We start from the raw sequence: 20,221 nt of genomic DNA on the forward strand, positions 1-20,221 counted from the left end.
ATGCAACTTATTACTGAAGGCAATGTAAGAAAGAACCGCATGGATGTCCAAGCATGAATATTTGCTTTTAAATGTTAACACGTACCTTAAAAATTCCCTAGGTATTGAAATATTAAACTTTACAGTAGATTCCAACAATCTCATCCTAAGTTTTATCAACTTTAAAACGTTACTGAGACCAGGAAAGAGTTGACATAAACGGTCGCACAGATAATTTATATAGTATTATAAACTAAATACGCAGATCAAGCTGAGGGCAGAGCGATAACATGATTGGTTATAGCATGATAGAGTTCTACGCCTTTAAACAAATACCCGTATTTCCCTGTAATTGGGTCTATCGTATGTTTGGAACACGCACTGAATCGATAACCAGTTTAATTCAACGTCTAATGTTGACAAGTTGTAACGACGAGACCCCTTCCCCTGGCAAGCCGGTGTATTTGTAACTTCGCCCACTGGTGGTCCAAAGGTCTAGGGTAGTCAGATCCATTATGTGGCTAGACTCGTTACTTTGGCTGACGGTGTACTGTGAAGCTCCCTGTCACACTGAACCAACCTCTTACCTGCTTCTCTCAGTACCTTTAAATCTCCAGCCGCCGCTTCCGCTCCCACCAATGGGTGGGAAGGCGGCGGGTGACGCGCTTCCTGCCGCTGCCCTGGGCTTGGCGATCAGTCTGGGAGAGCGGGGCAGCCATTTTCACGAGACCCTCTCTCTCTCTCTCCCCCTCCCCTTCCCCCCCCCCACCCACCCGACAGCCCGTGCATCTCTGGCCCCGCTCCGGCATCGTTCTCTTGCCGCGGCCTCCATGTTTGGCGAGCGAGAAGCCGAGTTTGGATCGTCACGTCTTTCGTGTCCGGAGCCGGGAAACTGTGCGCTGGCCGCTGAGCGTTCGCCCCACTGAAGCCGGGCCTTGTTATTGAGGCTGACAAGACAGCGGGTTTACCTTGGTGTAGCAGGCTCTGGACATAGACCTCAACAATCGGCAGCCTTTGAAAAATAATTGCACTAGAACATTTCTTAATCTCCTGGCACATTATTTAGATGTAAAAATGTGGACGGTTCTAAAGGGTGTTTGACTTCACCAGGTGTGTACTTGTTAAAGGCTGCTGGATGTCACACGGTATAAAATACAATCACTGGTGCCGGCTTAAGTGAAAGCCCACTGTCTGTGAACATTTCGCTACTCATGCTGTGTTGAATCGAGTCTTCTACAATTACTTCGGTGCTAAATTGCAACTAGAAGAAAAACAAAATGTCTACTCGAACGCCATTACCTACAGTGAATGAACGCGAAACAGAACATGTAAGTAATTTTTCATAGAGTCAAAGACGCTGCAAAGTGGAACAGGAATATTGTAGAACCTGTGAACATGAGTGTAAATGCCCTACCTGGCCTTGGCCAAGTATGCCTTGGAAATAATATAAATAACATGCTCGTAAACTGGAATTCAAGCTTCAAGTTGGGGTTTTAAAAATGCATTCAACGTGATGTTTGTATATCTCCACACCCCTATTTCCTCCTCCTTTGTGTCAGGTTTTGGAGAGTTAGCAGGTGTCAATCCATGTCACACAGGCGTTGGATTTGATAATTAGTTGTTTAGTTCATCGAGTGTTCACCAAGTTCCGCTTTATAGAATCCATGTTGTAAAGTATGAATTGAAATCAGGTTATTAAGACATCGCCTCAAAAAAATGATGTGATTTCAGAATAATCCATTTAAAAATGAACGTTTGTCAGGAAACAGTATTTTCAAAGAAAATTTTGCAGCGGGGATTCATCTTTCTGATATGACATACGTTCTACATACAGTACATAAACGGGTACTAATAATGGTCAAGACACTCAGAATTAATGATAACTTAATTCAACTGCTTTATTGTTATTGCTAATTTGCTTTCAAGTGTTTGTGGATTTGGCTGAAAGTTGTAGAAAGCAAAACCATTATTTGGATATCCTGAATATGTATAATGATAGTTTAAATGTTCCAATATGGGGCTCAGTAAAGTGAGTTTCTTCATAGAGATTCTGGAAATCTGAAATAAAAATATAAAACAATGGTAAAATTCAGTAGATTGGACAAAAACTATAGAGGGATTGCAGAGATCAAGTTTCAGGACAAGGATATTTTGTTGTGAAAGGTAATCGACTCGAAACATCAGTTTTGTTCCCCTCTCCACAGATGCTCCTTAGTTTTAGTATTTCCAGCGTTTTCTGTTATGGTTTCAGATTTTGAATATGTTAGTGATATCCCATTTTCAAGGTTGGAACTAGTTGGCTAATTATTTCAAGAAGTATAATCGGGAGCAAAATTAGAATCTGATTTTATTATCACTGTATATGTTATGTGAAATTTGTTGATTTGATTAATTATCCAACATATGAAAAGAATTAATGTTTGCAGTGGCCTGCTCGAATTGTTTAGAAAGAAAACAGACCAATTAAAGTTTTTGTTCTTCCAAACTTTCAGGTTGATAAAATATTAAGGATGTAGTAATTATACAAATACATATGTATCTTTTTAGACAGTTTCTCAGGATTGATGACAACTTGCTTCTAACCCAGGTTTATGGACTCCAAAGTGGCTAATGAGACCAATTTGGGTACCACAGATTCTTTCACTGATGGGATAGATTGGTTCTTGACAGCAAATTATTTTTAAAGAATTACTTTCTTTTGTGGCACCTCATTTTCACAATCTGTTCCCACAAATAAATTGCTTTGAGATGAATACTTTCAAGAAGTTCAATAAAATCCACAACCTCTGGGAGACAGGTTCCTGAACGAAGAATACATGTCTATTTCTGGTGGCAATTTGAAAGACATTTACTGTTGTAGTTTAAAAGATATAGTTGATAAATTAATATTAGCTTCTCATGTAATGTGAGAAATGCACATTTTGTAAAAACTATATTGTTCTTGTATTCTATTGAGCCACTTTATTTTGAGAAATATCTGTAGATTTTGGCTTCAAAGCACTTAGTGTTGCCCATTTGCCCACTTTCTTTGAGAAGTCTAGATTTTTCTAGTCCCAGTTTCTTAGATACAGTGGAATGCAAAAGTTTGGTCAACCCGGTCAAAATTTCTTTTACTGTGAATAGCTAAGTGAGTAAAAGATGACCTGATTTCCAAAAGGCATAAAGGTAAAGATGACACAGTTCTGTAATATTTTAAGCAAGATTACTTTTTTATTTCCATCTTTTATAGTTTCAAAATAACAAAAAAAGAAAAGGGCCCGAATCAAAAGTTTGGGCACCCTGCATGGCCAGTACTTAGTAACACCCCCTTTGGCAAGTATCACAGCTTGTAAACGCGTTCTGTAGCCAGCTAAGAGTCTTTCAATTCTTGTTTGGGGGATTTTCACCCATTCTTCCTTGCAAAAGCCCTCTAGTTCTGTGAGATTCTTGGACTATCTTGCATGAACTTCTCTTTTGAGGTCTATCCACAGATTTTCGATGATGTATAGGTCGGGGGACTGTGAGGGCCATGGAAAAACCTTCAGCTTGTGCCTCTTGAGGTAGTCCATTATGGATTTTGAGGTGTGTTTAGGATCATTATCCTGTTGTAGAAGCTATCCTCTTTTCATCTTCAACTTTTTTGCAGGTGGTGTGATATTTGCTTCTAGAATTTGCTGGTATTTAATTGAATTCATTCTTTCCTCTACCAGTGAAATGTTCCCCGTGCCACTGGCTGCAACACAAGCCCAAAGCATGATCGATCCACCCCCCGTGCTTAACAGTTGGAGAGGGATTCTTTTCATGAAACTCTGCACCCTTTTTTCTCCAAACATACCTTTGCTCATTGCGGCCAAAAAAATTCAATTTTAAACTTGTTTCCAAAATGCATCAGGCTTGTTTAGATGTTCCTTTGCAAACTTCTGATGCTGAATTTTGTGATGGGGACACAGGAAAGGTTTTCTTCTGATGACTCTTCCGTGAATGTCATATTTGTGCAGGTGTCGCTGCACTGTAGAACAATGCACCACCACTCCAGAGTCTGCTAAATCTTCCTGAAGGTCTTTTGCCAAAGTTTTCTTGGTCTTCCAGGCCTCAGCTTGACCTCCACTTTTCCTGTTAACTGCCGTTTCTTAATTACATTACGAACTGAGAAAACGGCTACCAGAAAACGTTTTGCTATCTTCTTATAGCCTTCTGCTTTGTGGGGATCATTTATTTTAATTTTCAGAGTGCTAGGTGGCTGCTGATTGTTGCAACAAGGTTTGAGGAGCAAGGGTATTTATAAAGCTTTGAAATCTGCATCACCTGGCCTTTCCTAGCGATGACTGTGAACATGCCATTGCCCTATCAAGCTAATTAAGGTCTGAGACCTTGGTAAAAGTTATCTGAGAGCTCAGATCTCTTGGGGTGCCCAGACTTTTATATGGCCCTCCTTTTTTTTCGGACTCTAAAATAGTACAAAACAAAAATAATACTCTAATCTTGCTTAAACTGTTGAAAAGAATGTTTCAACTTTAACTTTATGACCTTTGGAGATCAGTGCATCTTCTTAACTATTACTTAACTCACTTAACTATTCACAGTAACAGAAATTCTGACTGGGGTGCCCAAGTTTTTGCACGCCACTGTTTTCCTGATTTTTGCCATTTCACTATCAGCATTTATTCATCCAGATGCTGAGAACCAAAACTTTGGAATTCTTTTGCTTTTTCTGCATTAAAATGATTCTTAAAAACTTGCTGTTTGACCAATCTCTCATCCAAATGTTGGCTTACAGGACTCGGAGACAAGTTTTAGTTGGTAGATCCTCATAAAACATCTTGAGAAATTATGCTATGCTGTAGGTGTTGTTTCAATGTAAATACATATATGTTATGACTAGCTCAAACTGGAAGAGGAGCTTTTAAGATGGTATTGAGAGAGTCAAAGCTTTGCATTAGGAGTACAGAGAAGTCCCCCTGAAATAAATGGCTGAAGGAGTGCATCACTCAACCCATCAGCTATCAGCTGTGATCCCAAAGTAACCGCATTAGGCACCTCACAAGTGCAAAATTTGGTTGGGAATAAGTCATCCTTGATCCCAAGAATTGCCTGAAAAGACACATTTCACATTTATATATCACCTAATTATATCCACTGGTCACCCAAAGGAACTCAAGCCAAAGAAATGCTTTTAAAATGAGGCCACTATTGCAGAAAATGTAGTTGATCACAGGAGATATTTTAATGATAAAATGTTAGTGATAAATTTAATCAATTGATATATTTTATGATTGTAAAATTATACTTGAAGGCCTTAAAGTTTCTTCTTTTAAAACATGTATTATATAAATAAATCTGAGTAATAACCAGTAAAGTCATTCATCTGTTTTGGTAGTCTCCACTTTGAGGTTGTTGGGTGGCTTATTCTATTCGTGAATATCTATAAATTACTAAAATTCTCATTCTGTTTATCTGTTTGTCAGTTTGTCTGCTTGTGCCCTCAAATTAGCCCAAATGGTGCATTAAAGCGGCACTCTTTTTGACTGAATGGACTTAAAATGCGCTAACTTACAGAGTGCATGCAAAGGTCAGGGTTATATTCGTATAAAATTGCTCGCTTGTCAACAGGCCCTGCTTTCCACGCCCGATTCCAGCTTTCATGGAAACCGCGAGGCGACACCACAACGCATGTGCACATCCAGCCTCAGCAGCGCCTCACGATGCTTACAGCTGCGACACCAACCGCAGCGAAAGGGCAGGGGAGGTCTATTTCGAGCGGTCACATTCTGCTAATCACCATCAGCTTGTGCAGGATTGGGACAGATCAAACTGCGACCTATCAATAAGAGATAATTAAATCTTATTGCAATGAAGTACTTCAAAACAACCATCAAATTCTTTGTTGCAGTCAAAGGACAGTGGTGACTATATCACGTCCATTTAGGAGAGCGCCAACCACATCATCAAGATAAATCAGCATCGTGGAGGCTTTGGTGTTACTGCTTCGTATCTTCTATCTAGCATTAAGGTAAAAAAAATATGGTCAGCCTAATTATGCCACGTGGAAAGAGAAGGGAGACATTATGGTCAAGAGATTACGCCAAATGTCATCAGGAAGCGGCAAGGAGAGGGAGAGAACAAGAATTGGATGAGGCCAGGGCCACACGACTCCAGGATCAAAGAGTCAGGACAAAAAAGATGAGAGAAGAAGAGACAGAGGAGGAGAGGCATGCACGTCTCCAAAATGACAATAGTCACAGAAGGAAGAGAGAACAAGAATCTGATCAGGCCAGAGCTGCATGACTGTGGGATCAGAGAGAAAGAACAAATGGTTGAAGAGATGAAGGATGAAAGGGCTTCGCATCTCCAGAATGACAACTGGCATAGAAGGACGAGAGAGTAAGAGACAAAGGAGCTGAGGAATGCACGTCTCCAGGATCAGAGACAAAGAACAAACGGCAGAAGAGATGAAGAGACGGGGGATGAAAGGGCTGCGCATCTCCAGAATGACAAAAACAGGCACAGAAGGAGGGGAGAGGAAGAGACAGAGGAGAAAAGGAAAGATTGATTCGAGAATATGCGGCAAAGAGTAATTGCAAGAGTTGCTGAAGACGACAATGCCCGCTTTCAATGAAATACCTCAACAGAAAAAGAGCAAGACAAAATGCACGACTCGCATGCCGTAACGTTTCTACAGATGTTGGTTCGATGATCAGAGTATGCCTTCCTATTTACTGGAGAAACCGCAAATTTCTGCTGTATGAAGGGAAAGGTCAGGATAGGCAATTTGCAAGCTCTACCCAATGAACTCAAGTTATACAGCAATGATGAACCTATTGCAAACGATTTCAGGAAGAACATCAGACAGTACAGTTGCCTCTTCCAAATGACATCTTTTGGTGCCAAAGAAGTCCTTCCAACGAGGAATGGATGGAATTCTTCTGTGATTATTCAAGGCCAAATCCATCATTACTTCGGACACTTAATGCCAGACCCTAACCAGCAAGCCCGATTCCTTCAAATTTACTTCATGGATCCTCAAGACAACGTAGAATTGAGAATGGGGATGCTATGGAATGATGGAATTCAACGTGAGATTGTTGAATTATTGGAAAACCTACAGCAACGAAAACCATACATTGCGTCCCTTCGACTTGCAAAAGAACAAATTCAAGGCATGCCAGAGGCGTCCATTGTAAGCCCGATTCCTTCAAATTTACTTCATGGATCCTCAAGACAATGTAGAATTGAGAATGGGGATGCTATGGAATGATGGAATTCAACGTGAGATTGTTGAATTATTGGAAAACCTACGGCAACGAAAACCGTACATTGCGTCCCTTCGACTTGCAAAAGAACAAATTCAAGGCATGCCAGAGGCGTCCATTGTCATTGATCCTGACCGGAGACGAGCATTTGAACATGAGAGAAGATTTAATGCACAAATTGCCAAAGAAATCGCTGTCATTATACCGAACAGCACTGAACAGGAAGCAAGATTATGGCAGATTGTGTTGAAAGAACGAGGAGGTGATTTGCAACTAATTTCAGAGTCCCATTGCTCATATAACAGCTTTCAATACGTACTTTTTTTTCCACTTGGAGACGATGGCTAGTATCGTCAACTCCGAATGATGAACAACAAGAAACTGACTTCAATGCGTTATTATGCATATCGAATTAATAAACTGAGTTTTCTTCTTTAATTTCCAAAGCAAAGCGATCGCTGTAGCATTCAGGGAAATTTAATGTTCATTCTGGTCACATCAGACTGCACTACCTTTCTCTCAAAGGGTGCCCCAACTGGTCACCCGGTTGTCTGGTAATCCTCACTGCTTGCTAAAACTTAATACTTCCATTCTTTCTCCAAGCCTCCTATTAATTTTAGATCTACATAATATCATTGTCCTGAATCTGAAACAAAAACAGATATGTTGGAATAACATTTTGGTTAAAGGTGCTTCATCAGAAGTTCTTATGAAGAGTCTTTGGCCTGAAATGTTAACCAGCTTATTTTTCCACATTTGCTGTTGGATTCGCTGAGTTCTTCCAGGATCTCTAGTACTGCTTTAACCTCTGATACTTTAATGCTGTTACGGACTGAACCTCTGGAATTCAGAAACTTTTACTGAGACTTTTAACCTTAACCATCACTTAGTGTTTAAATATCGCCATAAACTTTCTTGGTTTCTTCAGATTTTGCTTTCTGCCCCCTATTGCATGTATTTTAAATTGCTCCATGTCTGTAGAGCACAAAAGCTCAACTTTAGACATGTTAACCCGAGTTGAGGTTTGTTGCATTAAAATGCATCGATTTCATGGTATATATGTATATCAACAGTGGAATATGTATATGTGTGTAAAATATATACACACTTTGATCATGAAATGGATTTGTAACTGCTAAGACATTAATATCTTTTTATACTTCATTTCAGCACACTTCACATATGGATGGCCGTTCAGAAGTTTCTTCTCGGTCAGCCCGCTCTGGGGGAGCACGATGCCGTAATTCGATTACATGTTGTGCTGATGAACAGCCACACATAGGAAATTATAGGCTCTTGAAAACTATAGGCAAGGGAAACTTTGCCAAGGTAAAGCTGGCTAGACACATCCTCACCGGAAGAGAGGTAAATTAATATGCAAAATTATTTATTCTTTCATTTGTTCATACGTTTGAATTATGACTTAATGATCTCAAGTCAACACGAAAAAATGTAATAGTACATGTAGCTCTTTTCTGTAGAAGAACAAAAGAAAAATTGCAGCTGTTTGTATTCTAACTTGAAAACATAGGATGCGGAAAATACCAGTGGAGAGAAAAATAGGGTGAATGGTTCAGCTCAGTGACAGTTGGTCAGAATTGAGGAAAGTTTAGAAAATAAATATGATTTAATTTGCAGAGAAAGGAGCGGGTGGAGAAGAATGTCTATGATAGGGTGGAGTCAAAGAGAGATTGAATGACTAAAGCTTTTACTGAGAGTGTTGACCAAAAGGATTGATAAAAGCTAGCTTATTTTAGATTATTTGCCTACTGGGGATGCAAATAAGTAAAGAGGAGAGGGAAAATAAAGCAAAAGCTGCAATACAGTACAAAATACAACAAGCATAACATTGTAGATGTTGAAAAGCTGAAATATAAATGAAATTCAGAAGCAGGTTTATTACCATTGTTTTAAATGGTATGAAATTTGATTTTCAGCAGCTGTGTCATGCAAATACATAAAATTACTATAAACTACAAAATAGTGCAAAAAGAAAGGAATAATGAGGTTCACGGATTCATGGACCAGTCAGGAATCTGATGACAAAAGGAAAGAGGTTGTTTCTGAATCATTGAGTGCGGGTCTTAAGGCTGCTGAATGAACTCGTACTGAGAAGAGGGTATGTCCTAGATGGTGAGGGTGCTTAGTGATGGATGCTGTCTTGCAACACTGCCTCTTGAAGATGTGCTGGATGGTGGGGTGGGCTGTGCCCATGAAGGAACTGGCTGATTCTCCATCTCTCTGCAGCCCCTTGTAATATTGTGCATTGGAGATGCCATATCAGGTGGTGATGCAGTCTGAGTGGTCTCTACTGTACATCTGTAGAGTCTTTGGTGACGTACCAAATCTCCTGATGATATGAACTCCCAATGAAGTAGAGGATTGGTGCATGTTCTTCCAACTTCCTCTTCTTGAAGTCTAAAATTAATTTCTTGGTCGATGTTGGTATACAGTGACTAGGAATAGTTTGCTCATTGGCCAACATCTGATTGGAAAGGAAAGACAAGTTATTGATTTAGGTCTGTGATTACTGGTATTCCACAAGCATTGGTACTGGGACCTCTGCTGTTTGTGATGTGTATACAATGACCTGGATGAAAATGTGGATGGGTGGGTTAGTAAGTTTGCAGGTGATCTGAAGATTAATGGCATTGTGGGTAGCATAGTAGACTTGCAAAGAATATAGTGGGATATAGATCAGTTGCAGAAATGGGTAGAGAAATGGCAGATTGGGTTTAGCCCTGCCAATTATGAAGTATTGTACCTTGAATCAAATTTAAAGAGACAGTAGACTGAAAGGATCTAGTGCTTTCCTAGCGTTTATGATGAATAATAACTCTTCTTGGGCTTCAAGCTGGGTACAAATATTGATTATAACCGACATTATAATCCCTGAAGAAGATGGCAGAGTTTGTCATTAAAAAAACGTTGATTGTAATCGATACCTGTACCCGGCTTGAAGCCCGAAAAGGTTTATTAGACAGTAGATTGTTAAGGGCAAGGCTGTTAACGAGGTGTGGAATTTAAAAAAAGTTCAAATGGGTCTTGAACTTGCAGTTGGTTTCTCCAGTTTTGGAAGGGCAACAGTACATTCTGTTGAAATAATTACTAATGAAACACAAGCCTGAAACAATATTGTTTTATTTTCTGTCTTTACTTGCCTGATATGCTGAGTATTTCCAGCATTCTTTTTTATTTCAGGTTTCTAGTATCTGCAGTATTCAACTGTGATTAGTAAGCTTTCACTCTCTCACCTAGTGCCTCCACTATATGTCATTCACTTTCTGGGTCTGCACTCTTCTACTGACATTTCTTTTAATCTTTCTACTTCTCTGCAACTTTAAGCTTGTGGATTTCTAGCTTTTCCTGTTTTTATTTGACCTGAAATCATAATTCTCTCATTCCACTTGACTTGTTGAGTACTTCTAGTGTACTAATATATTCTGATGGCCCTTGACTTTCCAAGAAGGTACACACAAAACTTCTGCCATTGTGGAGTATTGGAAATAAACGTATGAAATTGAAGAGCAACACACATAAAAGTTGCTGGTGAACGCAGCAGGCCGGGCAGCATCTCTAGGAAGAGGTACAGTCGATGTTTCGGGCGGAGACCCTTCGTCAGGACTAACTGAAAGAAGAGCTAGTAAGAGATTTGAAAGTGAAAGGGGGAGGGGGAGATCCGAAATGATAGGAGAAGACAGGAGGGGGAGGGATGGAGCCAAGAGCTGGACATGGATATGAGAGAATCATGGGACAGGAGGCCTAGGGAGAAAGAAAAGGGGGAGGGGGGGAAAAGCCCAGAGGATGGGCAAGGGGTATAGTGAGATGGACAGAAAAAGGAGAGAGAGAGAGAAAAAGAATGTGTGTATATAAATAAATAACAGATGGAGTACAAGGGGGAGGTGGGGCATTAGCGGAAGTTTGAGAAGTCAATGTTCATGCCATCAGGTTGGAGGCTACCCAGACAGAATATAAGGTGTTGTTCCTCCAACCTGAGTGTGGCTTCATCTTGACAGTAGAGGAGGCCGTGGATAGACATATCAGAATGGGAATGGGACGTGGAATTAAAATGTGTGGCCACTGAGAGATCCTGCTTTCTCTGGCGGACAGAGTGTAGGAAGAAGTCACCTTAAAATATATTTTTTTTGCACTGCATAAATTCAGTATGAAAGGCTGAGGTTAAATATTAATTTGTTCTCTCTCCTCTTAATTCAGCAGCAAAATATTCTGTGCAATCTACTTTTAACTTAATGTGGTCCATCTAACTACTTTCTTCCCTTTCTGAATTTCTGTTATCTTGGGATATGCTAGCATCAAACATCCTGTACAAGGCCACAGATTCTCATAGCTATTGTGACTATACTTCCCACATTGCCATCTGTAAGGATATCATTTTATTTTCTCTGTTCTTGTGATGCCTTTGCTTAGGCAATGAACATATATGTGCAGGTATCTCTGCAATGCTTTCCTTTTACTGAGCCATGATTTCCCCTTCCTATAGTGGGTGGAGCCCAAGACTACATCTTGCCTGTTTCCCAAAATTCTGCTCTCAACCCCTCTCCTCCTGAATGGAGCAAGAACAGTTTCCCTGTTTCTCATCATCTTCCAAGCAATCTCAGCATTCAGTGAATCATCCTTTGCAGTTTTTATCACTCCAGCAGGATTACACCACCAGACACATTCTTCTTATGTCCCCTTTCAGCATTTTGAAGGGATCATTCATTTCACTACCTGTTTTAATTTTCCATTGTCTCCTATCATTCCCCCTCTTGTGGTACTTGCCCATGTGATTGCAAGAGATGCAGCAGCACAGTCTTCATCTCTTCCTATTCCAGCATCAAGTGACCAAGCAATAGAGGTGAAGCAGTAATTCACTTGCCTTTCTTCCAATCCGGAGACAAGATTTATGCGTTTGAAGAAGCATAGTCTGATTAGGGATGGTCAGCATGGCTTTGTGAGAGGCAGGTTGTGTCTCATGAGCCTGATTGAATTTGAGGCGGTGACAAAACAAACTGAAGTTAGAGCAGTGTACATGGATTTTAGCAAGGTGCTTGACAAGTTCTAACTGGAAGGCTTATTCAGAAAGTCAGGAGGCATGCTATCCGGGGGAACTTGGTTTGCGTTGATTCAGAATTGGCTTGGGTAGTATTCTGATTAACTCACTGACCAGTGGTGTTCCTCAGGGATCTATTTTGTGACTCCTGGTCTTTGTCATTTTTATAAATTACTTGTTTGAGGAAGTGGAAGGTGGTTCATAAGTTTGCAAATGACGAGAAAGTTGCTTGTTTTGTAGATAGTGTAGAAGGTTGTCGTAGGTAACAGCGGGATAGGATGCAGAGCTGGTTTGAGAAGTGGCAAGTGGTGGCAGAAGGATCTTTGGGTCCATGTCCATAGATCCTTGAAAGTTGCCACACAAGTTAATAGAGTGATTAAGAAAGTGTATGGTGTTTTGGCCTTCATTAGTTGGGTGAATGAGTTCAAGAGTCACGAGGTGATGTTGCAGCTTTATAAAACTTTGGTTAGATCACACTTGGAGTATTGTGTTCAGTTTCTGGTCACCTCATTATAGGAAGGATGTGGAAGCTTTAGAGAGGGTGTAGAGGAGACTTACGAGGATGCTATCTGGATTAGAGCACCCATATTTTATTAGGATAGGTTGTGAGCTCGGGCTTTTATCTTTGGAGTGAAGGAGGATGAGAGGTACCTTGATAGAAGTGTAAAAGATGATAAGAGGCATTCTTAGTGAACAGCTAGTGCCTATTTTCCAGGTCAGCAATGACTAATATGAGAGGGCATAGTTTTAAGGTGATTGGAGGAAAGTATGATGGGATGATGTCAGAGGTAGGTTTTTTACAGAATGGTAAATGCATGGAACATACTGCTAGGGGTGATGGTAGAGACAGATAGATATATTTTGGAAATCTAAGCCACTCATAGATAAGCACATGGATGAAAGAAAAATGGAAGGTTCAGTTGATATTTGGAATAGGTAAAAAGATTGGCATAACATAATGGGCTGAAGGGCTTATAATGTGCTGTACTATTCTATGTTCTAGCTTACTGCATTCAGTGTTCACAGTGTGGTCTTGATGTTGGAGAAATCAAATGCAACTTCGTAGAGATTCTGCTTTCAGTCTACAGGTTACCATGCACTTGAATTTCTGGTCCCATTCCTATTGCCACTTTGCCCTGTCAGTTTTCAGCCTCCTACTTTGTTATGAGAGTCCCCTATTTGAGGGACAAATCCTCATTTCTTTTCATCTAGGTACGTTGCAGCCTTCTGGACTCAATGTCAAATTTTCTGACTGTTGGTAACCTGTTCTTTTTGTCTGTATCACTTTTTTTGTCTGTATCATATGGCTATTTTTGCCAATAACCCAGCTATTATTTTGCTCAGATTTTGTTTCTGTTGGTATTGTTTGGTCTACTGGCATATCCCACATCTTTGCATTCAGCAATCGAAAAGTATCATCTAATCTAATCCAAATGCCACATTACCATATCAGAGAGATTCCCTTTATTCTGCACATTCCTCAGCTACTAAAATCTACCTTGCTTTCTCCCTTTCCTGGTTATGATAAGGGGCTTCAACTTCAACTATTTCTCTTTCTATAGATGCTGCTTGACCTCCATAATTATGGGTTTTCAGTTTAGATTTCCAGTATGTGCGAATTTTTGATTTTCATTAGTAGAGTGCAAGTATGAGGAAGGTATTATTATCCATTACTGGCATTGTGTGTTAAATTAAAAGTAGTAACTGCTTTCATTGTGTGGTTAAAATGTATTTACAAGTTTATATATAAAAGCTTTATAACAAAAACAATTGTATATATTTTCATGATAATGGTTGAAGCAGAAATTGAGCATTTAAGTTTAACTTGGATGTGGAAATAAAGGGAACAGAATTGATAATGTTCCTTACATCAAGGTTAAATAGCATAGTGTACTAGTGTTTCCTGTTGTTACCTATCTAGTTCACAAGTGCTGATACGGAGTTGCAGCTTTTTTGTAAAGTGATATTATTGTAGTCTAAATATATCACAAAACTTTGGTATAATTTGTAAATAGGAATACTTTTGTTCAAGAATTGTTTCCCACTTTAGGTGTTTATTTTGTGTGCAATACTTTAAATGTATCTGCATTTAATTTAATGCTGTAATTAATTCATTTTTTCATGAACTAACTAATTCTATTGTTACCAAAATCTTTGACCATAATTTTATTTCTCTTAGATATTTTGTGCTATTGACAATTATCACTACACATCCTTGTTTGATGCCCTTTACTGAATTAAAATTGCAATGTGGCATAGTAATGCTACTACTTCCTGCTGTGATATAGTTAATATTGTTATTTGAAAGATAAGTTTGTTTTATCTGGATTAAAATTTGGATATTAAGTAGTTCATGAACATCAGAACATGTCTACATATTTCAAGACCGACAAAAAGATTTTATGCATTTTGATTTACATAGACTAATCAAATAACTCTGGTTACTTTAAAAAAGGAGACGTTGCTCATTTCTAAATTTGGTTCTTCTAGGTTGCAATAAAAATTATCGACAAAACACAGCTGAATCCTACAAGTTTGCAAAAGGTAGGGAAGTTTAGTTATTTTGGAAACGTTTGTTTAAATTCCCTTAGATCTGTTAGTACTTCAATATTTTATTGTGATTTGGTGTAAACTGTGAATATAATTTGGTGCAGGGTGTGAATTTAGGTGAGTTTCAAAGTGTGAAACATGGTTACTTAAGATAACCATTAAACTTTTTTTGCAATACTTTATTTGGGGAAAAAACGATAAAACCAAGATTGCTGCATTCCAGCAGCTTACTATTGATATAAAACAATTAAAGTCATGGTGGGAAATGAATGTGTTTTCTGAAGGTTGAATATAGGAACTTGTTTGTTTCATTCATGTATAGCTCATTATGCAAGCAGAGAAATTTGAAACAACCATTGAACTATGGCTGTGCCCTTAAAACAAATCTAATGAAAACAGAAAACCTTTGCCCTTACCTGAAATAGCAATATTCAGAAAGGCAATTTAATTTTAATGTGTTTTATTGTACGACATATATTTTCATCTGTTTTTGTAATTGCTTAGTATTTTGATGTATAACTTATAAGTAGTTGGGTGTTCAAACTTGCAATATAATATTTATAAAGGTTTAAGATAAAACCAAGTGGAATATTAGCCTAAAATTCTGTTTCCTTTACTATGGAGCTATCCAGTAGGTCCCACTCTTTGGCTAAAAACCATAAAACTTTAGGGTTTTAGTTATTTTTCATTTAATTTTTATCCAATTTTCTTTCAAAAGTTATTGAATCTAATTTCATCATCCTTTTAGATATTGCATTTAATGATTAATAGAAGTTAAATCAGTACCTCTGGTGATAAATCTTCCTGTTACTAGAGACAGTTTCTAATTTACTCTAATTTGTTTGTGCTTTTAGACATTTCTACCATTACTTCTCCAGTCTATCACATAATTGAAGTCCTTTAACTCTTGAATCTATCTAGCAAATATCTGAAAGAGTGAAGCCCTGCTAAACTTCCTGAAGACTACCCAGAAATGAACATTAATATCTGGTTGAGGCTAAACAGTGTTTTATTAAAGATCATTGTAACTTTGTATTGTTTATTAATAAAACCAGGGATTTTGTATGTTTTTTAAAATACCCTTCTCAGCTGTCTTTGCCATCTACAAGGATATTTGTGTACATATATTGTTCTCAGTTCTTTTCTGCACCATCTTTAACATTGTGTAATTTTTCTATTGACTTTGCTCATTATTTCCTTCCTCTTTTCCATTACACTTCCTAGTGTCCTAGCATTTCCTTAACTGATCAAGATCTCCTTGTAACCTACGACGAGGCGTTGGTCAGACCATGCCTGGAATATGCTGAACCCCTTATCTAAGACAGGATGTGCTGTCATTGGGTCCAGAGAAGGCTTGCAAGAATGATCCCAGGAATGAGGAATGAAAGGGTTAATATATGAAGAGCATTTGATGTCTAGTCTGTGCTTGCTAGAATTTATAAGGACTGGGGGGGAATCTCATTGAAACCTATTGAATTTTGCAAAGCCCAGATAGAGTGGACATGGGAAGGATTCATCACTTTTACTAGGGCAGAGGCTACCAACAGCAACTTGCTAGAGTCCTCTGCCCTGGGCCAATCTTTCAGTTTATCCTCGGGTGTAGCCCATCTTTGAAGATCCTTCCTCTCTTGGGGATGAGTTCTTTGAAACTTTTGTTGATGTTTCTGTAACTCTGGGTTTTTATGTGATGGTGTTGCTAACACCATACTCAGCTCTCTTCGCAGTTGGGTTTAGGACCAACCATGGCAGAATTACCAGAGGGCGTAGTTTCAGAATACAAGAATGTCCCTTTTGAGCAGAGATGAGGGTGGTGAATCTGTGGAATTGATTGCCACAGGAGGCTGTAGAGGCCAATTCATTGGGTATATTTAAAGCAGAAGTTGATTCTTGATTAGGAAGGGTGTCTTGGGTTCAGGGAGAAGGCAGGAGAATGGGCTTTAGGAGGATAATAAATCAACCATGATAGAATGGCAAAGCAGACTCAATGAGCTGAATGGCCTAATTCTGCTCCTACATCTTGTGGTCTTACCATCCTTACTATTAATAACACCTCTGAATTTCATGTCAGCTGTTCGTTTACTGATCGGATGTGGGTGGATTTGTGAAACGAGCAAGCCCCTGACCGAATTAGATTTTTAGATTAGATTATGAGGACACACAGTCCTCTTTTATTATCATTTAGTAATGCATGCATTAAGAAATGATACAATGTTCCTCCAGAATGATATCACAGAAACACAAGACAAACCGACTGAAAAACTGACAAAAACTACATAATTATAACATACAGTTACAACAGTGCAAAGCAATACCATAATTTGATAAAGAACAGACCATGGGCACGGTAAAGAAAAAGTCTCAATGTCTCTCGAAAGACCCATCATCTCATGCAGACGGTAGAAGGAAGAAAAAAAAACTCTCCCTGCCATGAACCTCCAGCGCCGCAAACTTGCTGATGCAGCACCCTGGAAGCACCCGACCACAGCCGACTCTTGAGTCCATCCGAAAACTTCGAGCTTCTGACACCGAGCGCCATCTCTGCCGAGCGCTTCGACCTCGGCCCCGGCAACAGGCAAAGCTGAGGATCTGGGGCCTTCCCCTCCGGAGATTCTCAATTGCACAGTAGCAGCGGCAGCGAAGCGGGCATTTCAGAAGTTTCTCCAGATGTTCCTCCGTGCTTCTCACGTCTGTCTCTATCAAATCAGGATTGTGCACGGCCCCTACTTACAATTACGATATCATTTTGGAGCGGCCGAATATGGTGTTAATGGGAAATGCTACATTTTGGGAGAAACAGCATTAGAAGGTGGGGGGTATAAATAAAATTCTACTAATTTTAACAGATTGATAAAGGACATTGACTTAAATTGAATATTCAATTCCTTGATTTGCATTTTTGAAGGTGGTAGATAGGCATCTTAGCGACACTTAAATTGATTTCAATCTGGTTTTGGAAAGTACATAGGCTTACCAGATTAATATTGATAAGAACATTTTGCATTTAGCAACAGGATGTTTTCTTTCATGTTGAATGTACGTCACAGATCATAGATTGAAATTATTGGCAAAAAAACATAGAAACATAGAAAACCTACAGCACAATACAGGCCCTGTGGCCCACAAAGCTGTGCTGAACGTGTCCTTACCTTAGAATTACCTAGGCTTACCCAGAGCCCTCTATTTTTCTAAGCTCCTTGTACCCATCCAGGAGTCTCTTAAAAGACCCTATTGTTTCTGCCTCCACCACTGCCACCAGCAGCCCATTTCACACACTCACCAAAAAAAAAACAAACTAACAAACTTACCCCTGACATCTCCTTTATACCTACTTCAAGCACCTTAAACTGTGCCCTCTTGTGCTAGCCATTTCAGCCTTGGGGAAAAAGGCCTCTGACTATCCACACGATCAATGCCTTTCATTATCTTGTACACCTCTATCAGGTCACCTCTCATCCTCTGTCGCTCCAAGGAGAAAAGGCCAAGTTCACTCAACCAATTCTCATAAGGCATGCTCTCCAACCCAGGCAACATCCTTGTAAATCTCCTCTGCACCCTTTCTATGGTTTCCATGTCCTTCCTGTAGTGAGGCGACCAGAACTGAGCACAGTACTCTTAAGTGGGGTCTGACCAGGGTCCTAGCTAGCTGCAACATTACCTCTCGGCTCTTAAATTCAATCCCACGATTGATGAAGGCCAATGCATCGTATGCCTTCTTAATCACAGAGTCGACCTGCATAACAGCTTTGAGTGTCCTATGGACTCTGACCCCAAGATCCCTCTTAATTTTAAGTTCAGTTGTTTTGATTAATTATGTAAGGAATGAAAAGCTACAGCGAATCTTAAATTTTTCTAGAAATCCATTTGGTCCATTAATGGTGGTGGGACACTGGGGTGTCATCTCATCGTCATCTGTTTCCATTAGGATAGGCAGGTCATCTTCTTCTATGTCTGCCTGCCTCCATGTCGAAGGTCGAGGTTCGTCGTCTGCTGTGGCTGATGTGGAAGGCTTGCTTGACTGCTCAGCCTCGCGCATTTCTCTATCATACAGTTCTTTGTAAGCACTCAAACCATCTTGCAAATATGCCCTAAACCAATGTACCCTTTCAAAATTAAAGTCGTACTTTATCATTGCAGCGAAAACCTCACGCAGTCACTTTCGGTCCGTTCTCCACTGCATTCGGTTTCGATTGTTATCCTTTCCTCTTCCAATTGCATCAGCTCGTCATCTATCAGTTCTTGGTCATGGGATGCCGAAACCTCTTCAACATCATCTTCGTCAGCTTCCACAAGCCAAACTCACTTTGTCCTTACTCCGTTCACAACGATCGAAACGCTTAATTATGTCCAGTTTTACGCTAAGTGTAACACCCTTACGAACTCTTTTAGGCTTTTCCGATACCATCTTGCAAACGGATGCTCACAGGCACGTGTTTAAGCAATGCCGGCGAGAATGCTGTTCCAATTCCTGGGGAAGAGCGGCTGCTCGGGGCGCGCGCTGATTTTTTTCGTGCGCTGCTTTTTCCACGCACTGCCTTTTTTCGTAACAGTGAAAACACCTTCTGTTAGCGAAAACAGGGAACTAATGTTGGTCTTTCGTAACAGTGAGGTTTTGTAAAGTGAATGTTCGAAAAGCAGAGGACACCTGTACAGCCATTTTCAGCAATGTGATTGACTATAAATACTGCACAAGAGGAATAGATGTAGGAATAAATACTGCACTGAGTTCAAATGTGGCTAATGTGCACAAGAAGTAATTCAGACCTCCTCCAGAAATGCTCTTGGTTGCCTTCTCCAACAGAATTGATGGGAAATGATTAATCAACACACTGGGGACTATGCTTTTAGATTTTTCTCACATAAATTGGAACTGGCTGTCATATGGAACCAAGCAACAAATTTAGAACCTATCAAATTGCCAAGTATTATTTTTTTTTGAAAATCTTGCAGTTTGGAAGCTTTCTTCGTTCACACAGTCAGTTATACAAGATCTGGATTAAAGTTTCTAAATTTAAGATGTTTAAAAAATACATTGTTATGTAAACTTCCCTGCAACATAATTTTAAAAATTAAAGGAAATTGTTCAAAAAATGTTGATGTTTTTGATACATTAATCAAACTTGTTCCATTCTTTAATTAGCACCATACTTTAAACATTGGTTAAAAATTGCAGTTTTTCCCTTTTATGTCCATTCTTAAGGATTCTCTACTGTGATTGGCTGTTCAGTTAACTTAGTGACATTTGATTGCTGAATGTATTTGGATGCATTTGAACTGACACCTGATAGCAACAGGTGCTGGAAAAGAGGATGGTCTCATCAAGGACATTCTTTTAACACCAGCAGCAAGTACCATTGACCATAGGTACCGTGCCACAGTCTGAGCAGATCATCTTGAAAGTATTTTCAGAATG

At 39.4% G+C, this 20,221-nt stretch overlaps 1 protein-coding gene across 7 annotated transcripts in view; it reads left to right on the forward strand.

Annotated features, from left to right (window-relative positions):
• Positions 1-755: 755 nt before the first annotated feature.
• mark3a (MAP/microtubule affinity-regulating kinase 3a) overlaps positions 756-20,221 on the forward strand; it is a 175,370-nt gene continuing 155,904 nt past the window's right edge. For 2 of the 7 annotated variants that reach the window (XM_063047784.1, XM_063047779.1), the window contains exons 1-3: positions 756-1,307; positions 8,379-8,573; positions 14,752-14,805. In XM_063047784.1, coding sequence (XP_062903854.1) covers positions 1,257-1,307; positions 8,379-8,573; positions 14,752-14,805 — 300 coding nt within the window. In that variant the 5' untranslated portion in view covers positions 756-1,256. Of the gene's footprint in view, positions 1,308-8,378; positions 8,574-14,751; positions 14,806-15,665; positions 19,951-20,221 lie in introns of those variants that run through there. The other 5 variants (XM_063047751.1, XM_063047745.1, XM_063047778.1 and 2 more) reach the window with 4 other exon arrangements.

Source organism: Mobula hypostoma, chromosome 1 (assembly GCF_963921235.1).
Source record: "Mobula hypostoma chromosome 1, sMobHyp1.1, whole genome shotgun sequence".
Lineage (NCBI taxonomy): Eukaryota > Metazoa > Chordata > Chondrichthyes > Myliobatiformes > Myliobatidae > Mobula > Mobula hypostoma.